Source organism: Argentina silus, assembly GCF_951799395.1.
Source record: "Argentina silus genome assembly, chromosome: 3".
NCBI lineage: Eukaryota > Metazoa > Chordata > Actinopteri > Argentiniformes > Argentinidae > Argentina > Argentina silus.
In genome coordinates, this window is record NC_139657.1 from 10,471,512 (window position 1) to 10,498,758 (window position 27,247).

Sequence of the window (27,247 nt, forward strand, 5' to 3'; positions counted from 1 at the left end):
AAGATAATTAAAGCACAGCCCTAATTACAGCTACCAGCAGCAGCGGCACAGTCGCCCCTTGATGACTGCAGTGGGACTCCCAAACATACCGAGCACAGGAAATACGCCTCAAATAAACCGACCATTTTAGCTGCACAACATTTGGGTTGTAAAGGGAGCCATTAGCATTAGCTAGAGGCGCTGCAGAGAGTACATCATTTGTGTTTCCATTTGGAAACCCCTGAAGTGATTTGAACTGTCAATAAAAATGCAGCTGAATCCCGAGGTACTTCTAATGACCACATTAATTCTGTCAATGTGATAGTTGCTATGGTTTATTTCAACGCATTTCATTTACCAGAATGGATGAGCTTCATTCACCTGAAATGCATCACTGATTAATTACACGATGCATTTTTTGTGCATCCTCTTTCCTCGCAGTTACCAAACAAATATTAGTTTGTTCTTTCTCAATGTCAGCACCCTCCACCATGTCTCTCCAGCTCTAACCTGTGTCTACGTTCTGTGTGTTGGAAAGGTGGTCTTACCTCGTCCAGTACTGAGCCGAGGTCAGCCTTGTCCTTGGGACTGGCCCTCTCTCTCTCCAGCCACAGCAGCAGCTCAGGCTTCCTGTAGGGTTTTAAGGCCAGGACATGAAGGATGCGGTCTCTCAGAGATCTTTGGGCCACCGGGCTAGGAGCTGCTGTGCTCCTCTTGTTGCTAGGGGAGTGCTTGTTGCTGCTGTCCATGCTTGACGACAGGCCTGGCTTCCTCGGAATCTTGACACATTTACCTGAAAGAAAACACCACACAAGAAAGCAACATTTGATATGCGAACAATGTTTATAGTCATATAAACAATGTTTACAATGTTTACAGTCATATAGTAGTCATACAGTATAGGCCAATCTGAAGGCAGTTCGTAGCTACTGATACCAAGCTCACACGTTTCTCCCGTTAATGATAGTGATAGTGATTACCACAATTATCACTGGGATAATCCAAAGCTCTCGGAGAACGCAGAGCAGTACCCTGTAAATGCAACGAGAAGGGACGGGAGGATTAGGAATCGGAATCTGGCCGCCTCTCCACAGAATTCTAAATATACTAACACTCCTTTGAATAGCCCAGCGTCTCAACACTGATACAACTCTCTGGCCGGTTTTGCGAAACCAGGTCTGGTCTAAAGGTGAACCAGGGTCCATAGGAGGCCTAACTCGGTGCACTTTGTCCTGACAGATGATGTCTTGTCATATATAGTACAGTGTGCAAACACTACACACAGGAATGGCAACCTTCCAGCCATGCAGGAAATAGCCTTTAAACAAACATATTTAGCCAGATCTTGAACAACCTCCAGTATGCATATACACTCGAGTGTTGTCGACAAGACCAAGCGTGAAGCGCAGTGAAAGGGTTGACAGTGGGGTTAGGCTGCTCCTGTGCAAACAGAAGACCATGGAAACTAAAGCACCTCGCACAGAGAGGCCCTTTCTTCCTGTTGCAGCACTTATTCACCTGGATCCAGGCCAGCAGGACGAGGGCAGTGCTTATAGATATCTCCCAACCATAATCTCATTACAAAGTTTAAGCTCCGCTTTGAAGGTTGCTATAGGACGAGGAAGCACAGCCTCTTCGTGGGGACTATGAGGTATCATCTATCTACTGCATTACGTAAAGCCAGGACTCAAATGGACTGTGCATGAAAGAGCTGATTCACAGTATGACATGTAGACAGAGACGATTAGCAAATGCTGTGAAATATATAACGTTTCTCCATGCTTTAAATGTAACAGTTCGGAAATGTCTCAAGGTGCCTAAACATGTTATGCTTTGCTGTATTATGCAAAATTAGTCTTACCCTCCAAACTATGCTTGACATTTTGAAAGGGTGTAATTTTAATACGCTTTCTTCCTACGGATACATCTCTGCTTTTGCCAAATGCAACATAGTTTCAGGAGCTTTTCAAAACTACCCTGGTTCGAGGCACATATCACTTATTTTAAAAGTAAATGATACTGTTGTAGTGAAATAGCCTGTGTGGACACACTGCAGGAGTGACTAGACGGTTTAAAAACAATTAATTAACAATTTCACAACTAGCTAAAACAATAATGCACTCATGCTAGCATGCTTGAGCGATATAAAAGTGGCTTATATTCAAATACAGTAAACGAGTTTGAATTGTACTGTAGTTGGCATTATCACAAACCTCGGTAAGGCAAGTTGGTGAAAGACATTCTGGACAAGAACTAGTGGAGAGGTGAGGAGTTAGTGTTAGCCTATTACAAGCTGGGGATGACGAGTTAGCCATGGTGCCCAGGTTGGGATTTAAGCCATGACTGGGTTTAACATCTCGTCCAAAGCAACACACAGACTATCCTGAGAGGAGTGCTGTTTAATCACCGACAGCACCTTGATTATTTTAATCTGTCTTCCAGTTAACCTCAATTATTAACTTGCTACTATCGAGTGTTATGGCTGTCAACAAGTTTCCAGATATGTCTTCACCATACATCTACAACCACTGAACATTCAAACATTCAGCAGACACCCTGATAGTACAAAATCAATTCCCATAGAGACAGTATGTGTGCACTCAGTATAGACCGGGCCAATGACCTTAAAATGCCTCTTTCTTTAAAAAATGCTTTTACTGTAAAAGTATTCAGGCCATACATTATATCTAAATCATAGACATTTTCCTACCCTGCAAACTATCTAAAATAGTGAGTTGGTATTTAGAAACAGTTTTGGGATGAGCATAGCATTACTATACCACAGAAATACTGTTGGCCACCACAAGAGGTTTGTGTAGACGGTACAGTATGATATACAGTTCATGACCCTTTCATTTCATTCTCCTTTGAAATCAAGTGTATGGGAACATTACCGTCCATGTGCAAGTTGTGCTCTTAAACTTTACGAAATATGAGACATGTCCATGCTTTCAATTATAGGCTTGGACTGAGAAATGGACTGTGAATGAACATTTGTACTTTTCTTCTGATTAACTGTCATGCACAATTATGTAGTTTGACCTATATTTTGGGCACATGTAGCAAGGACTTGGCGAGGTCAACATGCCAGCTAAATGTGATAGGATTGTCCAAGATCCCTCAAGAGGCCCATTTTAGCAACAGCATGTTCAGCAATTATCATTCACGTTTGGTTGAATTTATGTTTTACACAAAATGTTTTGTTTTTATATAAAAAATACATATATATACACACACACAACAGCCAGTGTGAGCACATAGGAGCTCTAATTGTCATGATCCCACACTTGACTGGTGCAGAGACTGGACAGAGATCTCCTCAAAACAGATATGCACCCCCAATCCTTTATCTACATTGAATACAAACAGACAGTATCTTGATTCTGATCTTGAGTTGGACCTGGAAGTACTTGGGGTGAATGATTTCTTTCAAGAGGATCTACATATATTATTCAGTATTTCAGCAAATGAAAACTAATTGAATCCCAGACACTCTAATTAAACTCTTAGGCAAAACTTCATCCACTCTGCATGAGACTTGTTAGTGCACACTTCTGCAAACTCAATCACATTAATAGCGCTGGCAGGCAGCTTGGCAACGTGCCTGAGCAATCTGGTCAAAATGAAGGGAAAAGGAGAAGAAAAAGAGGCATCCCTCTATGCATACATAATTGCAACCCAGTACTTTGATCAATTATGTGATAACTTCCACACCATATGGCAATTATCAGCAGGACGAGATGGGATAAAGAGATGAATTTAGAAGCTCTAAGGGAACACCTCGGATATGTGCCCTTGATGCTTGTGTGGTAGAGGCTTCCGTGGCAGCTGTTATTGGATGGAGGCTCAAACAGCAGAGGTTAAGACAGCTTCTGAGAGTGCACGCTTACTTGGATGAGTGGACCCTGGCTTGATCTCAATGGCTGACCGACTCATAATGTCCTTCTCCACCTGAGACATGCGCTCCCGGGTCATCTGGTAGGAGTCATCTGTGGCGCACACAGTGATCTTGTCCTGAATACTGCCCTGGCCCTCCAGGTGCTCACGACCCTCTCTGTGTGGACGAGAAAAGGGGGAAGGGGCACATTAGATTCACAGAAGAACTAACAGGTGCAAGGGGAACAGCGGAACAGGGGTGAGGTTTCCCAATAAGGATTCATATTGAATATGTATCGATCAATTCATAATCGATAGGCCAGAGGCGTTGCTTTCAGGTCAGCTTTCCCCACCCAAATTCCGACTTAAGTATGTGAGGTTAATATAGGAGACTGACACTGGACCGGTTCTTATAATAAACTGTCGTCCGTCGACATTGACGGCACACATTTTGACAAGTATGTGCGCAACAATCTCAAAGTGATTTTAATGCATGCGTTAGAACGACGTGACCTACGAAGGGCTCCTAAGAGTGACTTCAAGAAGTACTTAATGCGACTTAAAGCTTTTGGAAGACTCGCCCTAGCACTGTATAAACTCTCTGCTCAATCAATCAAGAATGTCTTAAACAAGTTTTCTGTGCGTCTGTGTAATCCATGTCTCTCTCCCATGACCGGTTCAGTGACTTGTGTCTTCAAGCTTATTACTCATCATATCCTATGTGAAAGCATAACTGTGTACAACAAGTGAGGTATTGTAAAGCTACAAGACTCCTTGCAGGGCAAACAGAACAGCACTATGCAAAACTTCTAAAAAAAACCTTAGACACTGCGTGACTACAAATACTGTGACCTCATGGTTCTCACTTATTTGTGGGTCCCACGTCCTAAAGCCAGTGGAGATTGGTTTTCACCTATCAGCACAGTATAGTATAAACCCTCCCACTTCAGGAAAACATTAGACACACGTTACAACAACAGTGTGCGATTGATCAAAGGACACACCTTGATCCTGAATTGAGTGTGAACTGGACTTAACGGTATATGGTTTCTAAAACAGTGTGGGGAGGAACTGTCATTTGTTCCTCTGTGGTCCACATGTGACAGGGATTTCTTGTGTTGGCAATGAGAAGTATGTGTGTGTGTGTGTGTGTGTGTGTGTGTGTGTGTGTGTGTGTGTGTGTGTGTGTGTGTGTGTGTAAGAGAGAGAGAGAGAGAGAGAGAGGTGTCGAGGCAGCTCTGTGGCCCCAAAACTGGTTGTGAATTCCTTCTGTGGTTGACAGTGAAAACAGAGACGTGCGCATGCTTACCCTGAGACATACTGGTGAATGCAGTCGAAGCTGGCCTGAGGTTTGTCTTTGCTGTCGCTGGACAGGTAGAAGGAGAAGACTCGTAGTGCATCAGGAGACTCTGCAGACGGGGCTGGGATCTTGATGTACTGTGGACAAAGGAAACAGAGAGGATTAGATCACAGGGGACATCAGGTGTAAATACAAACTGTTTATACAGTAACTAACATACCGTAGGGGCATGTTTAACACAAAGTGCATAAAGTTGCACCAATACCTAAGTACTAATATTTTAATAACTCGTATTGTACATTGTAATTGTAAACATTGTACATATATTGTACACATGGTACAATTGACATAGTAACTAGGTAGTTACATTACAAAGCAATTACGAATGTTGTTACTATAGCAACTACAGAGTTACTACACAGTTATAGAGGCAACATTATATAAAGTGTGACTGAAATATAAACATTGCAGGGGACGTCAAACCAACAGGGACATCAAATATAATTCTAAATAACTACAGTTCACATCTAAAAGCCCTGCCTTGATTCTGGTCTCTTAATGCATCATCCATAACACAGTGTCCCTTTGTCAGCTCCAACTGAATGCTACAGTATGTCCTTACAGAGTTAAGTTCATCAGTTTGCACTCGCGGTTCTAAAACCCATCCATGTAGAGAACGCTGTGTACCTCCTACCAAAACAGGAACACATCATTTTCTACTCCTACACCTGCCTCATTAAGTGGTAAATCATACAGAAAACCCTCTCACTTACTTATTGTCATTTCAAAGTTATGCCTTAAAATAAACGGTGTGCTAGATGGGATTGTGTGCATTGAAGATGCATAGATTCCTCCACAATAATAATAATATTGTCAGCTGGAAGCACAGTGCTCACTCTACTCGTTTTCACCTCTTGATCCATCACCAGAATGGCAAATTAAATCATCTACCTATAAACAGTATTACAGTATTTTACATTGATCATTTTACGGTCTCTGACACACTCTGCATCAACCTTGCAGCGTTGCTTTGGTGTTATTGCTTTGGAGCTACAAAGTCATGTTATGAGTACATTTGATCTCCCCCCAAAGGTAATTCGAGTAAATGTAATCTCTGTAATATCCACTGTATTTGCTAGTGAAGCAAAGGAACTGTTCTTACAGTCTTTTAATTGATTGGTATAAGAGTGAGCTGGACCCTCTGTTGTTTCAAGCAATGAAATAAGCCTTTAGTTGAGCCAATATCAGAGACCACATGGGACCCCTTCGGTCATTACATGACCTATAGTTAACCGTTGAAAGAGAAGGTCTGATAACGAGGTCTTATCCTTATGTGACTCACGCCTTATACCTGGGTGATAGCCTTATACTGTCCGTGGCTCCATGGCAACAAACAAAGCCACGGGGAGCTTTGGGTCTCTGTCCAAAACCAGTTACGTAAAATGGCCTACAAACCTACTTTCACTAAAAAGCCAATTCAACATAGAAAGTAATTAGCCAACAGGTATTGCCACGTCCTTAAAAACACAGGGAACCAGCAGTGCTTTAATACGGCCTGCAGCTGTGATTCAGACTGAAATTGACAGCTTTGTTGATGCTGTGCCCTAGATTCAGAGACCAAGATGAATGGGGCTGGAGAGTGATTATCACATCTCCTTACCAAACATGAATACTTGCTGACTGAACAGCCAGGCCCATACAGAAGCATACTGTATCACTGGGAACTGTTGTCCAATCAGCTGAAAGTAAGTCACTTTCACTGCTCTTGTTGCCGCAGAAGATGATAACATGCCAACAACACAAGGAAGAACACTACATGTAATAGTTCCCTTTTATGACGAGCCCTAAGACTAACAGAGGGCGGTCAGTGGGGCTTGAAACAGCCTCTTTAGTTATCTGTGGTAAGTGATTGATTCCAGGCTCGCTGGCATGGAGCACAGTGCCGCAGGCAGATGTGGCAGGCAGGACTTTAGCTGTCACAAATGCCCAGTCATGCAGTACAGCCATAAGCAGTTTCTGTAGCGTGTAGCCAATAAACAGCTCCTCTTTCAACACCCCCACCCCCACCCCCACCCCCAACCCCCTGTCTCCTCCTCCAAACCCCACAGTGTGCTCCCTACCCCCATCAACCTCTAGCACTCTCTATAGCACACAACATGCAACCCAACCATCCCAACCCAACACAAAGCGCAAGGCAGCCCACAAAGCCATGGACACTTGAGATATCAAACTGACCATTAGTCCTGACCTATTTATGTCCAGCCGCTCACATGAAGTGCTGAGGCAGGATTTCACAAAAGTCTGCTTTTAGGTTTCCGCTAATTAACCGCGATCAACCAAAAAAGCATCAAAGTAAACAGGACGAACAGAAGACCCGTCTCTTCAGGACCTATTACCTCAAGATGCTGTCTAAAGTGGTAGCGGTCTTGACCGAAATTACAAGCAACAAGTCATTAAAAAGAGGCTCCAGAAGTAGGTCAAGACGAGCAGGATTGCAATGGAGAATGATTTGTGTTTAAAATAGGAATGCTGTTAAACAAAAGCTTGCTTGCCCCCAGGCGAGAGCAGCATAGCTCAGGATTTACAGTCTTAGCGTCACAATCACTACAAACTCAATGCACCCCCCAAACCCAACCTCCATATACCCCCCATATCCCCACCCCCATACCGTCACCACAACCCCCTCACACTATGCCCTCAGTGCAGGCCCCTCAACCTCAACCCTCAACCCCCCCCCCCCCCCCCACCTCCCCCTCCAGCCAAGCGTTATATTCGCCCGTCGCCCCCATCCCCGCCACCGTGCACACTTCACATTCTAATTCTAATCAATGTCACTCAGGTCAGTCCTTTCGGAGGTCGCCCTGGTTTTATTCACAGCTTCCTTCTCCATCTTCATAACCATATGTCATTTAACCCATTAGTTCCCAGCTCCTAGCTCCTAGGGGAGACTGCCCCCCCCCTCCCCCAGCCATCTCTCTCGCACAGGGATCACATGACTGCTTTTAGCCCCTGCAGAAACCGGCGTGACAATTAAGGGCCCGAAATCATGAGGCACTCCAGCTAAAAGCTCTGTCTATGGACCTCTTCGCTCTGCTACCTGTCACTTACTCTCCTGTCTTCTTATTACATTTTCACACCACTGTTATTTATGTTAGAGAGTACAAAAATCTATAGTAAAAGTTCATATAAATGTGTACACCCACAACAAGGATATTCTGGGTTGAAGGGTTGAAAATAGTCAGGCCTAAAACCATGTTGTTAAAAAAAACCAGACAATCCTTTCCCCTTCTTCTGAGTGGATGAAATCGAGTATGACTTCTCCCCCATGTTTTGTTCCGGAACCACCACCCACCTTGACAGGTTAGTCATCCTAGTTGTAATGTCAGCCACAGTAACAGAGGTGTATATTTCCATAGTGCTGACTCACACAGGCTCTACTATGTAGATGTCCTTGCTCTATGTAGCTGTCCTTGCTCTAGGCCCCTCTGCCCCCAGGCCCCTGCCCCCGGGGCCATCTCTCCCTAAGCCGAGGGAGCCCCACACTCCCGCAGGTCACATGCAAGGCTTAAGGTCAGACATCTCATAAGCTACGCCAGAGCTGAGGCCGTATGACACGCTTCAGCCAAACAATCAGCTGTCAACGACTCAGACATACAGCTACTGCTACATGAGTATTACTGAATTATTAACAGAGCAATTAAACAGTACTTCAGATATGAATATAAACAGTAGATTAAGACACTTCATTATTCATATTAACAATCAATTAACATGATGTAGCATGGAAACATTTACAAAACTAGAAGTAGATACTTTCATAAACAGACGCAAACAGAGAGCTTATGGGAGCCTGTGTGCAGAGTATGCTACAGTATGTCAGCTTTGCCCAGTTAGTGTCCTATTACTGTATTAACGGAGCTTGGCCGTTGGGACAGGTTGAGTCACCCCAGCCAAATGGCATCAGATTGACAATCCTCAGCACCTTGTCAGATCAGCCCCCCGACAGGGCACCCAGGCAGATACAATAACTCCCTCTGTGGCCCCAGCCCAGCCACATCTGCTGCACCAGGCACAGTGTGTTTGGAGATGTCAAATACTTTCAGGCTGTTGTAAGGTGTGAACTGGACTGGAACGGAACAACTTGGCGGGGGCTCTGCCGTTGGAGGAGGACAAAGGACAAACCTCGCTGGTGTCCATGGAAAACTCCCCCTCTGACTCAGAGAGAGAGCATTAAACTATTCATCATCTTTCAACAGGGTAAATAAATGCTCTTTAGCCTCAGAATTGGTGGCACATGAGAAAATCATTCTGGTAAAGAGATACTCTTTTTTTTCTTTTTCTTTTTTCTTTTTTTTTTGCTAACCACACATCTGCCAGGAAAGAGGAGTTCATTTTTTATTTTTTATTTTTTTTCCAGGCTCTGGTATTTACCATGGCAGCACAGTGATGGGAGTGATGGGAGCACTCTTAAGTCCGTGCCTCCTGCCCCTGTCTGTACAACTGACACTGCTGGCCTTTGTCCTCTCATCGCGGTCTGCTCAGTCACGGCTGCTGTGTGTGAGCCGGCCGTCTATTGTTTGCCGCGTCTTCTCCCCACAGAAGGAAGTGCATTGGCCCGTCTCCCCCCCCCCCCCCCCCACAGAAGGAAGTGCATTGGCGTTGGCGCGCCTGGATTATTCATGAGCAGCGAAGACGTGTGGTTGCCTGGCGATGGGGGGACAGCACAGTGTGGCTCCAGGTTCAGACCGTCAGTGCAGGAGGGGACAGCCTTCCCTCCACAGCCCTCTCTGGAATGTGCTCAATACCAAAGCATCTCAGCGAGGGGAGAGACACAGAGAGAGAGAGAGAGAAATCCTCTCGGAGGAGGGGGATGGATCAGAGATGAGGCCAGCCTTCCCCCTGCCATGCATCTCCTCACACACATCAACACACTCTGCATCCATTTCTACAAAATGGGAGAAAGACTGCTCACAGAGCCAGGCCATGTGTTTCTCTTGGGGGGCCCCCCTCGTGTGGAGCCATTGGTCAAAAAAGGAAAGGGAAGCTTACAAGTGTCAGTTGAAAGGAAGCCATTATTTCAGTGACACATGTGGACAACCAAGGAGGGTGAAACAGGGCTGACGACGCCTGAGGGAAATCTGCTGTCATATTCATTCTTGCCGTACACAATCCCTACGCTATTTACCGTTTGATCAATTACTCTGCGGTGAGTCACAAATCGGAAACACAAAACGCATTGAGATCACCTCTCCCTTTTAAAAGCCTGCTTTCACTGAGACAAGGCTTTTTGATCCTGCGCTTGAAGTCAGTCAGTTGAGGGGGTTGGTAGAGAGACTGGAAAACCCAACAGAGGGGGGTGGGGGATTGAAGGGGGGTGCGGAGGGGCGTTGGGGGTGGGCAATTGTCGTGGCTACAGCATCCCCCAAGGTATTGGCTCTTATGCCAAGCAGAATGTGCCTTCTCCTAGAAGCCGGGGCTAATCTGTCAACCTCGACAAACACAGTCTCCACCCCCCTCTCCCAGTGTCTCTCTCTGTCTGATGCTCACGCACTGTAGGGGGATGGCAGTCTTCATAGGCAGCTTTTAAAACATGAAATACAGGCACCTTCCTCCACTCTGGTTACTATAGTGACAGTGTTTAGGACAATGTTTCTCCATGCAGGGGGAGGGATCCAATATGTAGGGTGATACTGTTTCACTTATGTCTCTCAATGACAGCAATTCTCAATTATTTAATTACAGTCATCATGACTAACTTGGAGAATCAGGATCTGCTCCCTTTCCTGACCCTCTTTTCCCAGGCAGTGTATAATCCTTAACAACTCGAGATTGTAGCTACATGTGAAAGCACGTCCAAACCTGATTAGCGTACAGATAGCCTCGGAGAAACAAGAGCAAATCCAAAACATGCACTGAGCCGTGACGTGTCAGACGCAGCGTTGCTTGTATCCTGTTGTGCTAGAAATTTAAATGCTGGAAGACTTCACGAAAACACTGCTGACATCAACCGGTCAAATAAACAGAGGGATCAGACAGAGTGCCAGGCTTGCTCTTTCTTATACAGGCTTGGTGAGGGCCAGAAAAACAACAACACTATCACAACCATGTAATCTTAAAGATAACTTCTGAGACCGATACTTCCTGGTTCACATTACGGTGAAGCAGAATTTGATGACATTTAACCAGGAGCCCCTTGTTAAATTGCTGTGACATGATATAAAACAGTTGATAAACCTAACATAGTTAATAAAATGCAAGGAGGATTCAATACACCTTGAGTAGATGCTAAAGAATGAAACAGAGGTAGGCTGTGGGATATTCAACCTGTCTGAAGGACTTTTACCTCTGCTAATAAACAACATGGACATATCTGAGCAGAGCGAACACATCCTGAAACGATTAGTCATCCTGGTAAGGAGACTCACACAAACTCTCAGAGGTCGTGCCAGCCTGAGCAGTACTGGGAATCAACATGGTCTCCATCCAATGCACCGAAGAATCTGGAGTCCGTGCCTACGGCGAGTACACAATGTCTACGCTCCTTGCTAGTGCTAACAGCTAACAGCACTTTCTTACTTGAATTTACTGGACACAATGTCTACAGGGATATTATCCAGATTTCCAGGAGCGAGGAATAATATCCAGGGACAACATCCTTGTCAGGCCACTATATTCAGAGCTATAGCTACTGTATCATAACACCAGAGGGCTTGTTTACCAGAGAAAGGGAGCCCTAACTGGAAGACGTCTCAGAAGGCTTGTTCTACAAATATTTGAACGCAAAATAGTGAGGGCCACTGCCTTGCCAGTCAAAACAGTGGGCCTGAGGCGAGCAGGGCACACAGGGCCTTTTGCCTAGCTTGACACATCTGGATGAATAGAGTGGCGTGTGCCCTTTCAGACACACGTGGGACAACTCCCCCCACTCACTCGCTGTGCCACTGGGAAAGGACCGCGCTCTAACCGCATTCCTGTTATTGTTATTGTAATTAGTTTTCGTAAAAAAATAACTGATGGGCGGGTGCATGCGCACATGCGTGCACGTGTACACACACACACACACACACACACACACACACACACACACACACACACACACACACACACACACACACACACACACAAAAAGCTCATTTGCAGTGAGAGCGGGAGGCGGAGCGCTGTGGTGGGGGTAGAGTCGGGGCAGCCGCGTGTGAGATAGAGGCCCTGATGTCTCCCAAGGATTCAGCCGAGGCATGGGGTGAAACGGCACAATAATCAGGGGGGCAAACGGGAGGGGGCCCAGGGGAAGCTGGGCTTCACACACAGTCGTCATGAGAATATCTCTTGAGAAGAATGCTGCCTAACCCCTCCTCTTAGCACCACTCAGCCTTTAGTTAGCTGGCTGGTATGCAGACCAGCAGAGGCTACAGATCCAGCCATAAACTCCAGTTCAAGGTATTACCCAGTTTTGGAAAGGGGAAAAAAAACACCATTGATTTGACACAATGACAAATGTTGTGCTCTCTACAGCCCTTATAGCGCTTTCATGTTTTCGGAACAGTAGCAATAATATTGTGAAATGATCAACTTTAAATTAAGTTGCCTCTACAACTGTGTAGTAATGGTGTAATTACTCTTATAACTTTGTAATACCACGATGCTACATAGTCATTTGGTCATTGCATGATACAGTTCTTATTCCACTTGTCTAGTTACATAAAAAACGCTCATATCTATGCAACGACAGTGTGTAAGAATCACAGAGTTACTTTTCAGTAAACTCAATGTAAAATGTGTATTGTAACCCAAATGCTTTTTCCATGTCTTAGGAAGACCAGAGGGAAACAAAACACCAATTGCATGAGGATTTCTGAAGGCAAAAAGGAGAACGATCAAACTGCAAGCTAATGTGAATTATATTGCCCCACAAGAGAGCCACAGGGAACTAGTGTACCAACTGAATCCAAAATAAACACCTCCAAATCTCTCACAAATGACTACACTCACCGAACACTTTATTAGAAACACCTGTACACCTTCTCATGGTGGAGGTGGTGGAATGGTGTGGGGAATGTTTTCTTGGCACACTTTGGGCCCGTTAATACCAATCAATCATTGCTTGAATGCCACAGCCTATTTGAGTGTTGTTGCATCCCTTCATGGCCACAATTTACCCATCTTCTTATGGCTACTTCTAGCACGATAATGCACCATGTCACAAAGCAACAGTCGTCTCAAACTGGTTTCATGGACATGACAATGAGTTCAGTGTTCTTCAGTGGCCTTCCCAGTCACCGGATCTGAATCCAATAAAACACCTTTGGGATGTGGTAGAATGGGAGATTCACAGCTTGAAAGTGCCCCTGAAAAATCTGCAGGAATTGTGTGATGCAATTATGTCATCATGGACCAGAATCTCAAAGGAATGTTTCCAACATGTTGTGGAATCAATGCCATGAAGAATTGAGGCTGTTTTGAGAGCAAAGGGAGGCCCTACTCAGTATTAGTATAGTGTTCCTAATAAAGTGCTCTGTGAGTGTATATCCCTACAATGAATGTTCCATATGGAACAGAAAACAGGACCCACTGGGCATGCCTTGTCAACAAATAGGTGAGAAATACAACTTTGCTGAGTTGAAATACACTCACTGTTCATTTGTGTTCCTCTGAGAAATGGCCAATATTTTCAATGCTATTAAAAAACACTAAACAATCAACATGTGTCCTGTAATTGGAAGCCAAGCAATAAGAGCTAATACGAGATTCACTTTCTAAACGGACATAAAACATGGCAGGGAGCAGACTGCTTTGCCAGCACTAAAGGAAAATAAGCACTTGGATGTGAAATTCCGGTCCATGAGAACCCAAAGCTACCCTGAATATGCTCCTCAATCCCTTGTGACAATTTCAAAGTAATCCAGACCTGGATTCCTGTTCGGACTGGGAGCTTTAGCGAAATGTGAACAGTATTTCACATAACCCCCTCTTTTCCTCACTTTTATTTCTTTATGGTTGCATCACCCTCACCACTTTTATCCCTTAGCTGGCATTGCAAGTATTTCCTTTCTCTAGCTACTTTGACGTCAAGCTCATTATTATTGATCCTTCAGTGCCATTCTAAATGTTAGACTGATGGAGCTACGAACAAGGGCCCTTGCCTTGGACTTTACGCCCACATATCGCAGAGCAGTGTGTCCACAGGCCCAGAGAAAAGGGCAGTTGTCAACCTCAGGACAGCATTGCTTGATCAGGGGACTGACCCCTCACACCACAGAACCCTGGAGAGGAGCCAGGAGAGAAGCCAGGGGAGGAGCCAGGAGAGGAGCCAGGAAAGGAGCCAGGAGAGGAGCCAGGAGAGGAGCCAGGAGAAGAGCCAGGAGGAGAGTGGCTGTGGGGAATTCCTTTGGTGTTGGAATGGCACTGGAGATGTTCCCCCTCGCCACAGGAAATATGATATGAGCTGGCCAGGACGAGGACAAAAGCCCCAGTAGGCAACATCCAAGTGGACACTGCCACCTGTCACAGGACACATGTATCTCCTTGTTAACAACAACAACAACTCTACTACTGTACACTCCTACACTCCAAATAGAAATGTTAAATGACTTAGGAGGTATCAAGCTTGTTTTTGAAACACGTTAAAAAAAGGAAGGCAGAGAAAACCTGGTCTTAACAGGATGAGTAAGGACAAGGCCTCTGTTTACGGTAACCACACTGTTGTAAGCAACGTTACTGGAGTACACTGGTTGTCCACCTCGGTCTGTTCTGTTGTACGCCAGTCTGCCATGTTCACCAACATCCTCCCCCCAGTAACAGCTTAATCTGGTCTCCCCCTCCAACGGCTGCAGATACCTCATTAATGCCCAGTCGCCCCGCCAAGGGGACCATTGTCAGAGGGGGAGGGAGACTATGCTTGAATTCCGCCAAAACAATTTGAATATGTAATGTGCCAACCAAGATATAATCACAAAATCCTATTCAGTGATTAAAGCACACTTAAATTGCACACACTTAAAAGACTAAACAGAATGACTGGTATCATCATGAACTCCATACTAATCTTCTGCATGTTATACATATATTTAATAACAACATTCACTGGCTGCCATATGTCCATACATAGGTTTTGTTTTTGACGACAGCATATCATACATCAGGGTACTTTATCTTCTGACGAAGGGCTGTGTGTAAAGACTTGTGTAGACAGAGGGGGAACAAATCCATGGCTGCCATAGCATCCCCCCCTTCCTCACTTCAGGTCTTTCATGTCTACACAGAGACAACAGGCATGGAGACATTGGGCTCCCTGGGGTTCACCAACTCCCCAACCTCCTCCCCCTCTTGAAACAAAGCCTTCCCAGTTGGCAGCCTGACCCAGTAACCTGGCTAGCAGCCTGGGGGTATAGTGTACCCTCTCTCTTAGAGCTTACAAGGCCCGTGTGAGCACACAGGCCAGCGTTTGTGTACAGAGCAAAGTCACTTTCGTCAATGCAATCGGCTCTTGCAGGGATTAGAGCAGCTCCTTTTAGACAGGGCCGATTGTGTGGTAAATGTGCAGTAGCCTACCAGGCAGTGCTGGGGAGGGTGTTCTAGTGGCTGGGCTAATCTGGTTGGACACAGGCATCTTTCTTTACTGCCGCTTCAGACGAATGTCTTCTCTCTCACACTGCCAAGTGTTTTTGTAGATTATGTACCAAGTCTTGGCCACACTCAGCATCAAGGATAATTTGACACTAGGAGCTCAATTCAAACAAACCCCAAGTTGCTTTCCCCCCCCCAAAGAAAATCAAATAACGATTTTGGGTACTGTAATAAATACCAGGTACTGTAGATGCTTTCAGATTTCAGAATAGCCGGCAGCAGTTGTGTAAATATACAATACAACATTAATATTTAATTGGCAAATGTGACTGAACCTAGTTCTAAATCGAACACGGAATGAGCATTATTCAACATTAACGTCTAAATTCACAAATGCCACAAAAAACAAAGGAGGTCAAATTAAACAGCGATAGTCCCTAATGGATGTGAAGCAGCCAAGCTTTCCATATATTCATAACAACATGAGAACAGCTCCATTTGAAATACCTCGAAGGCAATAAAAATCACCAGCTGAAAAACACACTATTATCATCACAACATGTGCAATCTTATAAGGCAGGCCTTCAGGGTTTTATCAGTGAATATATGAAGCTGGGCCCTTTTCAATGAATGGTTTTGGATCTCATGAAAAATGTAGTAGTAGAACAGTTGTGAGTATGCTACACGACAAATCAGACCTAATTAAAGCATTCCATTTCTGAAGCATTAGGAGGGGTGTGCAAAAACACATTCATCTTACCCCCTGGCTCCCCTTGAAGCAAATTGCTGGCTGATTTGGTAAGGATCCCTGGGGAGAGAAAAAAAGGGGAAAACTGGTTATCATTTAACATAACACACTTAAGCATTGTCTGTAAATAAAATATTATTGATCTAATATACTACTACTAATACTACTAATAACAAGTATATTTGTATGAGGATTTTCAATTTCTAGTCATGCTCTGCTACGAGATAGAGAGACACTTCTCCATCAGCCTTTTCTCTTACTTAGTTAACACAGTATTACAAAATTATTTCCATTGCCAACCATCACAATGATTATGTTTTCCCATCACTGGTTTGTCCCAATGACTAAAGTACAACCTCTTAAGTGTTCATTCAATAGGAAAACAGGCTTTTAAAGCTTTTTGAATGTCCTCCTGTCCATGGTCCCTGGCCAGTGTCAAGGTTCTATACAGGCAGGCCTACAGATCAAGGGGTTTCAGCGCTAATCTGCACTGGAATGTGTCTGATTAATCAATCTAGACCACAGAAACCTTGTTCCAGTCAATCAGTTCTCATAGTCAATTGGTAATAGGAGAGACAGAGAGAGAGAGAGACAGAGAGAGAGACAGAGAGAGCGACAGAGAGAGAGAGAGAGAGAGAGAAGAGAGAGAGCAGAGAGAGAGAATAGTGGTGTGTCAAGGGAAATGCCTAATCACAGACAAAGCTTTTAGCTTCCAAATCTCTCATCTTTTTTTTCAGATGATTTCCGCGTCAAAATGACTAAAAGGCAGGAACAGGTATAGGTTGGTGTTCTCTGAGGACAACCTGAGCTAATTCAGGCACAAATTGTATCTGCATAAACAAGTACATTTTATCAGCCCTCTGTTCTATGACTTGCGCAATCCTGTCCTCCATGTACAAAACTGACTGTCCTCCATGTACAAAACTGACTGTCCTCCTTTACTTCATGTAACAGCAATGAGGTGACCACAGTCAGACCACAGGGTGTGTGCTGAAATACCACATTCCAAACAGTGATTGTTTTATCATCAATCAATCAACCAAACAGAAAATGAAACATGGTTTGTTTGTTTTCTTCCTAGTTTAAAATGTTCCTGAACATTACAGACACATCTGTGTCTTTTATATTGCACACTATAACACATTGAAGAGATGGAAAACATATATAAGCTGCCCTCTCAGGCACTTGTAGTGATGACACAGGTCAAGAGATAGGACACATTAAAAAGATCAAAGGTACAGCTGCAGCCAGTCAACATGGTTTTGGGATAGGTCATCAGGCCTTTTCAATTGATTATTGCTCAATACAACTCATGATGTAGGCTTGTCAGCTATCATTTAACATTAATGAGTTTGAATTAACATTGTTACAACGGATTTAAGACACGTCGTCTGAGAGTTGAAAGCAAAGCACTACAGTAGGTAGTGACCTGACTTGACCACCTTTCCAGAGTGAATGCAGGGTGGGGTGGGGGAGTAAACCCCACAGTGTTAGGCTTTCACATTTTATAAATATTTAGCATGTTTTTAGAAATATGATTGATTAAATGATTACAAACAAAAAAAAAGGACAATAGAGTGTCAAATCCATTCTACGTATAAACTACAAAATTAATAGCCTGCATTTTTGGCGTACACGACATACTGAGGAGATCATTCTGACTGTGGAAAGCAACTCAGTTTTACACCGCCTGACGGACCAATGGGCGGGCAAGCTTCCAAACGTTTAAAGGGCAAAACAATGCACAAGAGCACACAGCAACAAAAATGCCCAGCCACCACCCAATAAGCAACCGGGTTTGCGAGGTCGGGGTGAACGACCGAGCCCCCGTCAAGCAGGCGTCCAGATTTACAGCTGGGCAATTCATTGTAGAGGAATCTGCATTGTGACTACAGTAGCCTACTTCTCATACAACAGGGAAAGGTAAAATAATTTTCTCACCAACTTCCAAAACAAAGACAAACTGTTGTGCCGAGATCGAAAGGAAAGTCGAACATTTAGAAGCGTTCCCAAGCTCTTTTATGTCACATAAACTGGGCGACACATTTTTTTTTCTCCAAAATACCATGCGAGAACAATGTTACAAGTCGACCTCATACTTTCTGAGTAAAGATTTACTGAATTCTATTTAATTCATTCTAGGCTTTAGGCGCTTGGGCTACATAACACTGCATGTTTGTTGTTAATATTTAAAATTAACATTGAAGTTTAAATAGTATAGCTACAATGACTGTGACATTGTCATATGTTCATAGAGCGCAGATAGGTTATAATAATAGCCTATAATAGCCTTGTAGGCTATAGCCTAAATGTGGTGGCAACATATTTCTTTAGGGCAATGTCGACACGGGCCCCTCTCCAATAAAATCCAAAACGTAGCCTATAAAACAAAAGCAGCGACAATGTAGCAGCTTTGATGTTTGATATTGATGCTCATATTCCGATTAGGCTTCATATAGAATCGTAAAATGATCTGACTCATATCTGATACTCTCATATCTGTCATGTTCTGACACGTTTCTGAAGTCAAATGAAAATGTGAAAACTCAATAGGATTACTACACAACATAAAACAGCCAGCAACAAGACAGTGAAAGTTCCCACTTTATAAAAATCCATAACATTTTTCCAAAATATTCTCAACAATCCCAAATTTCTTATGGATGATGGGAGGGTATTGCTTCCAAATATCAACCTATTATGCCAATCTATTTATTGACACTTTAAGATGATGCTATCGAGCAAAAATGAGGTTATTATTGACATTAAGTCACAATTATAGATATCTAATGTCACTTACAGTTCTTGAACTTGATCGAACTTTTTACTGCCTCTTTTAAGATCATAGGCTACTCAGAGTTCAAGCTATCAAAACAAACGAGAGCGTGCAGTTAAATCATGTGTCTTACCTTTAGATTCTGGTAGGCTTCGAGCGTCCGAATGGCAGTGTCAGTTAGCTTTACGTGATATAGAGTTTTATTCGGGGCGTTTTTGTTGATTTTTCCACAGGAGAGCCCATACCGATGCTCCTGCTTCAGCGCTGCCATGTCTACAACTGAGGTGAATTCATTGGCGACATTCTCAAACGTCACTTGGACCTAGGGCGGAGTTACCAGTGTATGCGTTGCCGTGATCACGTCACGCACACACAAACACACACACACACACGCACACACACACACACACACACACACACGCACGCACGCACGCACACGCACGCACGCACGCATTAATTATGATAATATTGTTGTTATTATATTTGTGATTTGTGATTTGTTCTTCTTGCTTTTACTGTAGCTCTCTGTGTAACAGATCTATTGCAGTGCTCCTAGGAGAACAAGCCACTCCTTGGTAATGTACCTCAAAACCAAAGTGAAGACCACATACTTTTAATAACTGGGTTGTAACTGATTCAAAGATCTATAAATGATTAATTACTGTATATTAACTAATTATAAACCCCTTACAAACCCTGAAAGGTACAACTTGATGTAAAATAATACCTCCTCATTTTTGTGTGGCACAGAAACCAAATATAATGTTTATAATCTGGGCTCCAGTTTTCAGCATTGATGCCATAATGTCAGATTAAAATTTGTGGAAATAAAAAAAAATCCAGAAAACATGATGAAAAACAATTTTACTCTAAACTAGATTATGCCAAAAACATATTAAGTTTATCTTGCCTGCCAATCCTGTGCTCACAGACAGATGAGATGAAACGGACAGTGATGAAAAAAATAGGGAATTTGGGTTAATTAAAGCCGTAATCCCTAACAGACAAGATGCTTGGGCTGTGGATTAAGGAGCTCTCTCACAGTCACTAATGGAGTCTTTACTTACCATATGGCCGTCTGAGGACTTCTATCTGTATGAACAACACATGCATTACAGCAAATATGATATATACATATTAGTACATTGTAGGCTATATATCTATTGTCATTAATGTTAATGTAAGAGGAGATTCATAGCCTTGAGATCCTCACTGGGAATATTCCTGTGTGTATGGACTGTATGTGGAATAATGTGTCCCAGAAGATTAAATAATCTGGTACCCAGAACCAAACTCCCCAGTGTCTAGGTATTAAGGAATCATAGAATGCAGTAGGGGCTCTTGCTCAGCTGTTTGTTCGTTTTGCGTTTAAGGCCCTTTTAGTTAGATAGTTTAATCTGTGTTTCGATGGTACAGTATTAAGGGGTTAGGGATAAAACAGGGATAATCATGTAGGTACAATTGAAAAAGTCTGGCTCATGCTGAGCTTCTACAGAATCTATCAATATAAATACATAGGATGCACACATTTCAGTTTAGATTTATTCTAATGCAGGGTAGATATTTGATGCTTAAAGAGGGGGGTTGGGCATAATTAGATATTCATCTAAACATATTATTATATTAAGGTAAGATGCATCGTTCATAATCAGTCTTCAACAGTTGGTGTAAATGGTGAACAACCCACTGTTCATATTATTGCAATACCCCTTTCAAGTTATCACCATACCCTTATTTTGCAACTGGTCTAGCCATGACAGTCTGAATGTTTTTGGTTCACTTTTCCAGTTGTGACATGATTAGAAAAAGCAGTAAAACTGTCAAACAAGCAGTTTTTCTTGAAAAGATTAATTATACTTACCTAACGAAGACTTTGCATTCTGATTCCACAATGTTAGGGGATACCTGGTAACTTCAGTAACTTCAAACTATGTGTAACCACCATATCTTAAATGTAATTGTTTCACAGTGATGTGCATTGTGTTCACTGTTCAGTGCTCTGCTCCGTACTCTATTGATAGGTGATACTAAACCTTTACACTCTCACCTCAAACAGTTTTTATTTACATTGTACGAGAATGCTAAGCAAAGGATAGATAATGATCACAGTGTGATTCTGTTTGCAGCTGAAGACTTCCATAAAGTACCATGAGCTATGCAATACAGTGTGAGATACAGTGCAGACACCAGGGCTGAGAGACCTGTCTTGTCTTGAAATTATTGCTCACTGGCTCCCCTACCACAGAAGGTATGTGGCAAGCGTAGAAAAACCAGTTTGCAGATTTATCCTCAGATCCTATTAGATCATAATATCTAGTTTGTGCTGCTCAAATGTTGCTGTTTAATTGTTTTTCTCTTCAAGCGTATAAAAGGATTAAACGAGGGAATGACAGTGCATACATTGCCGCTGATTAATATAAAGGAAAATCCACTCAATTCAATGATCTAGCACCCAACAACATCTTATAGGCCACCAGGTCGGCAGGGCCATCAACACTTGACTTCTTAAAAAGTGAAAATAAGATCTTACGCCACCGAGTAAGGCAAAATTGAGGTACAGATAGCCGGCCCTGAGATCTTATTGGTGGATAGCATTCATGGAAACTGCGTTATGGGGCAGCGCGATGAAGTCATTAAGAAGCTTACAGACGTCCTGGCAGATTAGATTTTGCTCTTCTAATCCTACAGATTACTGCTGAGCAAGCCTGCCGACTGAGAGTGGTTTGTCGTGCTGCACAATTTCTTTACATTGTTCATTTCTTGTTGCTTCTGCCTCTCTAGAATATGTAGGCTGAGAAGGAGGGAAGCAGGATCGAGTGGAGATTGAGGTGTGACTGCATCATCTCCATAGCTCTACCAGATAGGATAAATTAATGCTTTCAACAAACTGCTGATGCAACCAGGATTTATACTGGTTAGGGATGTATTTTGCGTCGGATTTAACAAGAGTTTATGTGGATACTCGGTTTTCATAAATACTACAGACAGTCATTTATGGATGGAGGCTCTTTTAAGTCCTAACTAGACAGAGGGAGTGCTTTCGTACCAGTACTACCTACCGGCCAGCCAGGCATCGTGGGGAGAGGTAAACTGGACGAGGAGGATCATCTCTTCTGGAGGCTTCCACAGATGGTGTCCCTTGCTCCGTGCAGTGAGATGGAGACAGAGCCATGTCCTGGAGAGCTTAAGGGCCATGTGATAGAGACCAAGGAACCAGAATTGAGGGAGGCCTATTCAGGCCTTTGTGACAAGGAGAGTCAGGATGAGAGAGAACTGTCTCATGGGACTGGGCAGGAAGAGGGGGACAAAGAGGACAGAAACGACAGCCAGAGTGATGAGAGTGTGGGCACTCTCTCACTCTCTCTGGGGATAAACGCCCTCACTGTCTCTGAGATTCCTAAGGATGAGAGTGCAGAGACAGGTTGTGAGGATGAAAGAAAGCTCAAGAAGACAAACAGTTTCAAGACGGTCCGGTTTCAGGACCCCTATGAAGCAGAGCCCGAGGAGGAGAGGCAGACCGCCGAGGAGAGTCTCTTTCCAGACTATGAGCTGGAACAGTGGACCTCCTCCACCTTCGAGGAGCTGTTCCTGGCAGAGGATTGGGAGGACATCACAGGTAGACATATGGCACTCACTGATAATATCAACAACAGTTTTAGAAATCATAAAACTGAAATAGTGAAATGGCTGTTGAGCCAAATTTACTCTCATTGCAGTCTTCATGAAATTGTATTTATTTGTAATAAGAGGTTCTGGTTGGTACTGATCATTTGCTTGTTTTGGCTTGCCGTCAGATTCCACATGGGGATTACATGGATTTTCATGGTTCTATATCTAATTAAATATAATTCCATTTAAATCGTATGTATGCTAAACAAATTGAAAATAAACTTCTGATGTTTTCACACCTGCATGAGTAATGCACATTATAGCCTTTCCCATAAGCAGTTTCAGCTCAGAGTGCCTGTTGACCAACACGTGCAGATTAACCCCCTTCCCCCACCCTAAAACTCCCTCCCCCAGATGACCGGCTGTTGAGGAAGAAGGTGCTGGAGCCGGGCCCCCAGCAGGCCCAATACCCCTCCTGGGGTCAGGAGGTCACTGTCAAAATGCAGGGAGTGCTGGAAGACAGGACAGTGGTGGAGAAGGACTCTAAACTGGTCTTCATCATAGGAGAAGGAGATGTCAACCAGGTGGGTCTCTTCAGCTGTTCTGAGGTTAGAGCAGGTTCCTCCAGTACAGCAGACCTTCTGCAGCAACGACGTGGTTAGCATTTCTTCTCATTTAGAGTAAAGTTTTAAAGAGTACGTTTTGCTTCCTGGCTTTTCTGGAAAAAAATACTGAAAGAACGGAAGCACCGAGTTGTGACGTTAATCATTCACAGAGCTATTTGGGAAAGTAACGCCAGATATAGCTAACAGCAATACTCAATACAATTTGTTGAAAGGTTGTTTGACTCAGTCACAAAAAAAGGAGGGCTCTGAGCACAGTGAGCGCTAACAGGCTAGCCACGTCACACTTCCACCCATATACAGAGCTGTATAGCTGTATGAAATGTCATACGTTGCAGCAAGTGGGAAATAGTTTTAGGAGGAGCTAAGAAAATACCCAAATACACATATTTTGACCTAAATTGCAATTGTCAGACTTGAATCATTGTGCAATAACATTGTGCAGCGCCAGGATATCATACTAACCCTAATCCATACATGTATCAGCAAAAAAATATTGAAATGACTAATGTGGGCCTTTAATACTGAGGGACCTCTGGATGACACAGTGCTGTTTTACACCTAGGCCCTGGAGGAGTGTGCCATATCCATGCAGAAGGGTGAGATCGCATTACTGCTGGCAGATTCACAGCACACCTATGGACTTCTGGGAAGGTAAAGAAGCTGAAAAACAGAACAAAAAACATTGTTGTTATAGGCCTCAAAATGACAAAACTAGTAACGCAAAACACGTTATATGAATCAATTGACTTTCAATCGATAGGAGTGGGTGTGAGGGTGTAAAAACAGAAACACAGATTTGGTCATTCATCACCCTCATTTTAAAAAGTAATGCGACATCTATCATCACACCAGGAGCACAGTCCCATTGTACCTGTTGCTGTGAGGGCAGTCTGCCTGTCCCCAGTAGCATGGCTAATGAACCATAAACAGGAGCAGATGGTCTCCCCCCAAACACCATTCAGAGATGGCCAGAGGCCTCTATCCTCCCACCCTATGGGAGGACAGGACACCACTCAAATTACAACCGATGGGTTGGGTTTACAACCCTTGCTCCATTCATGAGGAACTGCAAACATACAGAATAACCCAGTGCATTAACACCTGTGTACTGTATCTGCCACTGTGTGACGGGATCACTTTACATTTTTCAAATGACCATGTAATGATTTTCCACTTGATTTGTAGTTTAGTTTAGAGATTATTTTTTTTTTACAGAGAATGCTTGCAACTTAATGTGTCTAGTCAAGATGTGATACCAGATGTATACAGCTACAAACAGCACGCAACCGTCCAGTATAAACATTTGTCCTATACCTTCATATAAACAAACGTCCTTTGCACTCAATTTGCATGTTATAGTTTATATCCAGAAATGTAGATATTTCTGAGGCTTCTCAGGCAAGTGTGTCCTTGGTCAGATCAGTTTCATGTCACTGTGTGGCCTTATATTTCTTGCCAGGGCCTAATGTTGTGTGATCTGCATGCAGGTCTTGCCTTGTGTTACATGTGGTCCTATGCTGTGTGAGGTCTTGTTTGTGTTGAGTTTCTGCTGCTCTAGAGAGGTCCAGAGTGGTTGTTAAGTGTGCTTTAGAGAGTGTGATTGGATGGGAGGGAGGCACTACTTGGAGGAGAGTATATATTTCTATCTATTATTCTCTCTGGTCCTGTGGTGAGTCGTCTCTTCTTAGTGCAGGTAGAGAAAGGTGGCAGGTAGCAGCTCAAGTTAATGATTGTTTTGATGCAGTTAATTAAGGCTGTGTACTGAGGAGTCACATTTAGTCACATTTAGACCTCCTGGGAACCTTGCCAACTCCTAAAAGGGTGGTGACAGAGCTGTTGAAGCAAGTTTCTTCCCCCTCTCATTCCCAAGAATAAGGGGCTTGATGTGTGATTTAGGTCTCTGACATGTAACAATCAATCTGATTCTTTATTTAAGTGCAGTGAAGATGTATATTACTGGGAGGTGACAAATTAAATGAACAAATGAATTAAACAAGGTACAGTGTGTTTTATGATGATGATATTATTCAAGGTTGAAAGATGAGAATAGCATTGCAAGTAAAAAATAAATAAATAAAAGTTCTTTAATAAAGAAAAATATAATGACAATTCTGTAAATTCTATTTACAGAGGAAATGTGGAAATCTCTGTGTGTCTAAACTGTAAAATGGCAGAGGAACGAGGATGGATACATTGATTGAACCCTGTCGGTCGCCTGTTGCAGACAGCTCCACTGTCACTGCTGAGAGCACTTCACAGCTTTGTATCTGAAGAGTCTGCAAACAGTCTGATTCACTGGCTGGGATGCAATGTGGTGTGGTTTGTCAGTGTTATAGCTAGTAGTGCATCTAATCATAACAGACTTGTTGGAGACTTATTATTTGATCATGTTATACATGGCCAATGAAACCCCTGGAATAGTCCTCACAAGCAGCAATTTACCTGACTCAGTACATCAAACAGGCTGGTGAGATGTTTCGGGTTAAATCGAGCGTGAAGCACAATGACGTTTGTGCAGTCAGATCTGGTGGCAATGAGCCATGGAACATCGCAATAAAGATGAGTCTCCACCATCCTCTCTGTCTCTGACACACGCAGCATTGCGTCAGCTCTGTCCTGAGAAAGGGTCATAGCATTTCCGGGGATGACATGCAGACAGCGGAGAGCTAACATCTGAGGATCTCTGCACAGACCCAAGAACAACACCATTAAACACCCTTTGGGGTATGAGGACTCTGCCTCTCCGCTCTTCACTGACCCAAAGTCAGCAACATAAAACATGTGTCCATGACAGCTGTGGTGATTGCGCCAGGGTAAAGGTAATCATTTGCAAATGGGGGTTGGTGGGGTGCATATACTTGACATTCATATTCATTCATATTTGATACCTAAACAACGACAATGCTTTTATAAATATGCCATTCATATGCAAAACATTATTTTGTGAAAGAAGACACTGCAGAGGTGGGTGACACCGGAAAGTTGCATGAGGAAGCCCTCATTATAGTCATCAGGACCTTTTGTCCTGGCAGGGATGGTGTTACTTCACTAGCATTTTTGGCAGAAATGTTGTTCCCTTGGCAGAGATAACAGACTGCCATGTGAGTGATGCATGCTGGAGAGGACACTGTTTATTGACTACTGTATGATTTGGGGGACATGTCAAATAGTGTAATTAACAATCCCCAAAGGGCTTAGGTAGAGTGAACACAAAGTCAACCCACTATTCAGGTGGTTCATCAAAGTCTCAAGAGGATACATAGAATGTGTATACAACAAGAATGTACCACATGCAATAGGATGACATTCACATGTGAGACCTGTCCTGCAGTGGAAAAGTGGAGACTCTGTTGAGACTTCACAGATGGCTATCATGATCGGATTTCTGAGTGAGCAAAGCAAACAAGTTTGACCAAAGGACAAGGGAGGAGTGTCTCATACTCTGGCCCACTGGGGCTGACTTTGGCCTGGAGATGACAACCAAACGGTTTAACCAGTCAGTGTGACTGTTCTGGAGCGTGGCAAGTCTGGAGATTAGCTTCAGTCTGATGGTGTTATCCTTACTGTATGTAGGTCAAGTATTTACCTGCTGTGGTTGAATAACATTGATTGGTTCGTTGAAGTTGTTGCTTAAAGGTAATTCCTCTCAATATTGGTAATTGTCCAGACAGCTTTCCGTGAAATCAGATTATAAATGTGGTGGTGTTGTGGTTTACAAAGAACACATATTTTATGTGTAATAGTAAGAAGCGCCAGGGGAATGGTGTCTT

General features: G+C 43.4%; 2 protein-coding genes across 2 annotated transcripts in view; one reads left to right on the plus strand and one right to left on the minus strand.

Annotated features, from left to right (window-relative positions):
• The window catches only part of LOC310802632 (RNA polymerase II elongation factor ELL2), a 28,159-nt gene extending 8,114 nt beyond the window's left edge, over window positions 1-20,045 (minus strand). Inside the window, exons 1-5 of the mRNA XM_083667104.1 lie at window positions 19,376-20,045; window positions 16,479-16,526; window positions 5,165-5,292; window positions 3,870-4,033; window positions 528-772 (exon numbers count right to left, since the gene is read on the minus strand). Coding sequence (XP_083523230.1) covers window positions 528-772; window positions 3,870-4,033; window positions 5,165-5,292; window positions 16,479-16,526; window positions 19,376-19,513 — 723 coding nt within the window. The 5' untranslated portion in view covers window positions 19,514-20,045. The remainder of the gene's footprint in view (window positions 1-527; window positions 773-3,869; window positions 4,034-5,164; window positions 5,293-16,478; window positions 16,527-19,375) is intronic.
• The window catches only part of fkbp16 (FKBP prolyl isomerase 16), a 27,897-nt gene continuing 18,901 nt past the window's right edge, over window positions 18,252-27,247 (plus strand). Inside the window, exons 1-6 of the mRNA XM_083667105.1 lie at window positions 18,252-18,389; window positions 19,476-19,526; window positions 19,764-19,817; window positions 22,024-22,858; window positions 23,266-23,435; window positions 24,040-24,128. Coding sequence (XP_083523231.1) covers window positions 22,372-22,858; window positions 23,266-23,435; window positions 24,040-24,128 — 746 coding nt within the window. The 5' untranslated portion in view covers window positions 18,252-18,389; window positions 19,476-19,526; window positions 19,764-19,817; window positions 22,024-22,371. The remainder of the gene's footprint in view (window positions 18,390-19,475; window positions 19,527-19,763; window positions 19,818-22,023; window positions 22,859-23,265; window positions 23,436-24,039; window positions 24,129-27,247) is intronic.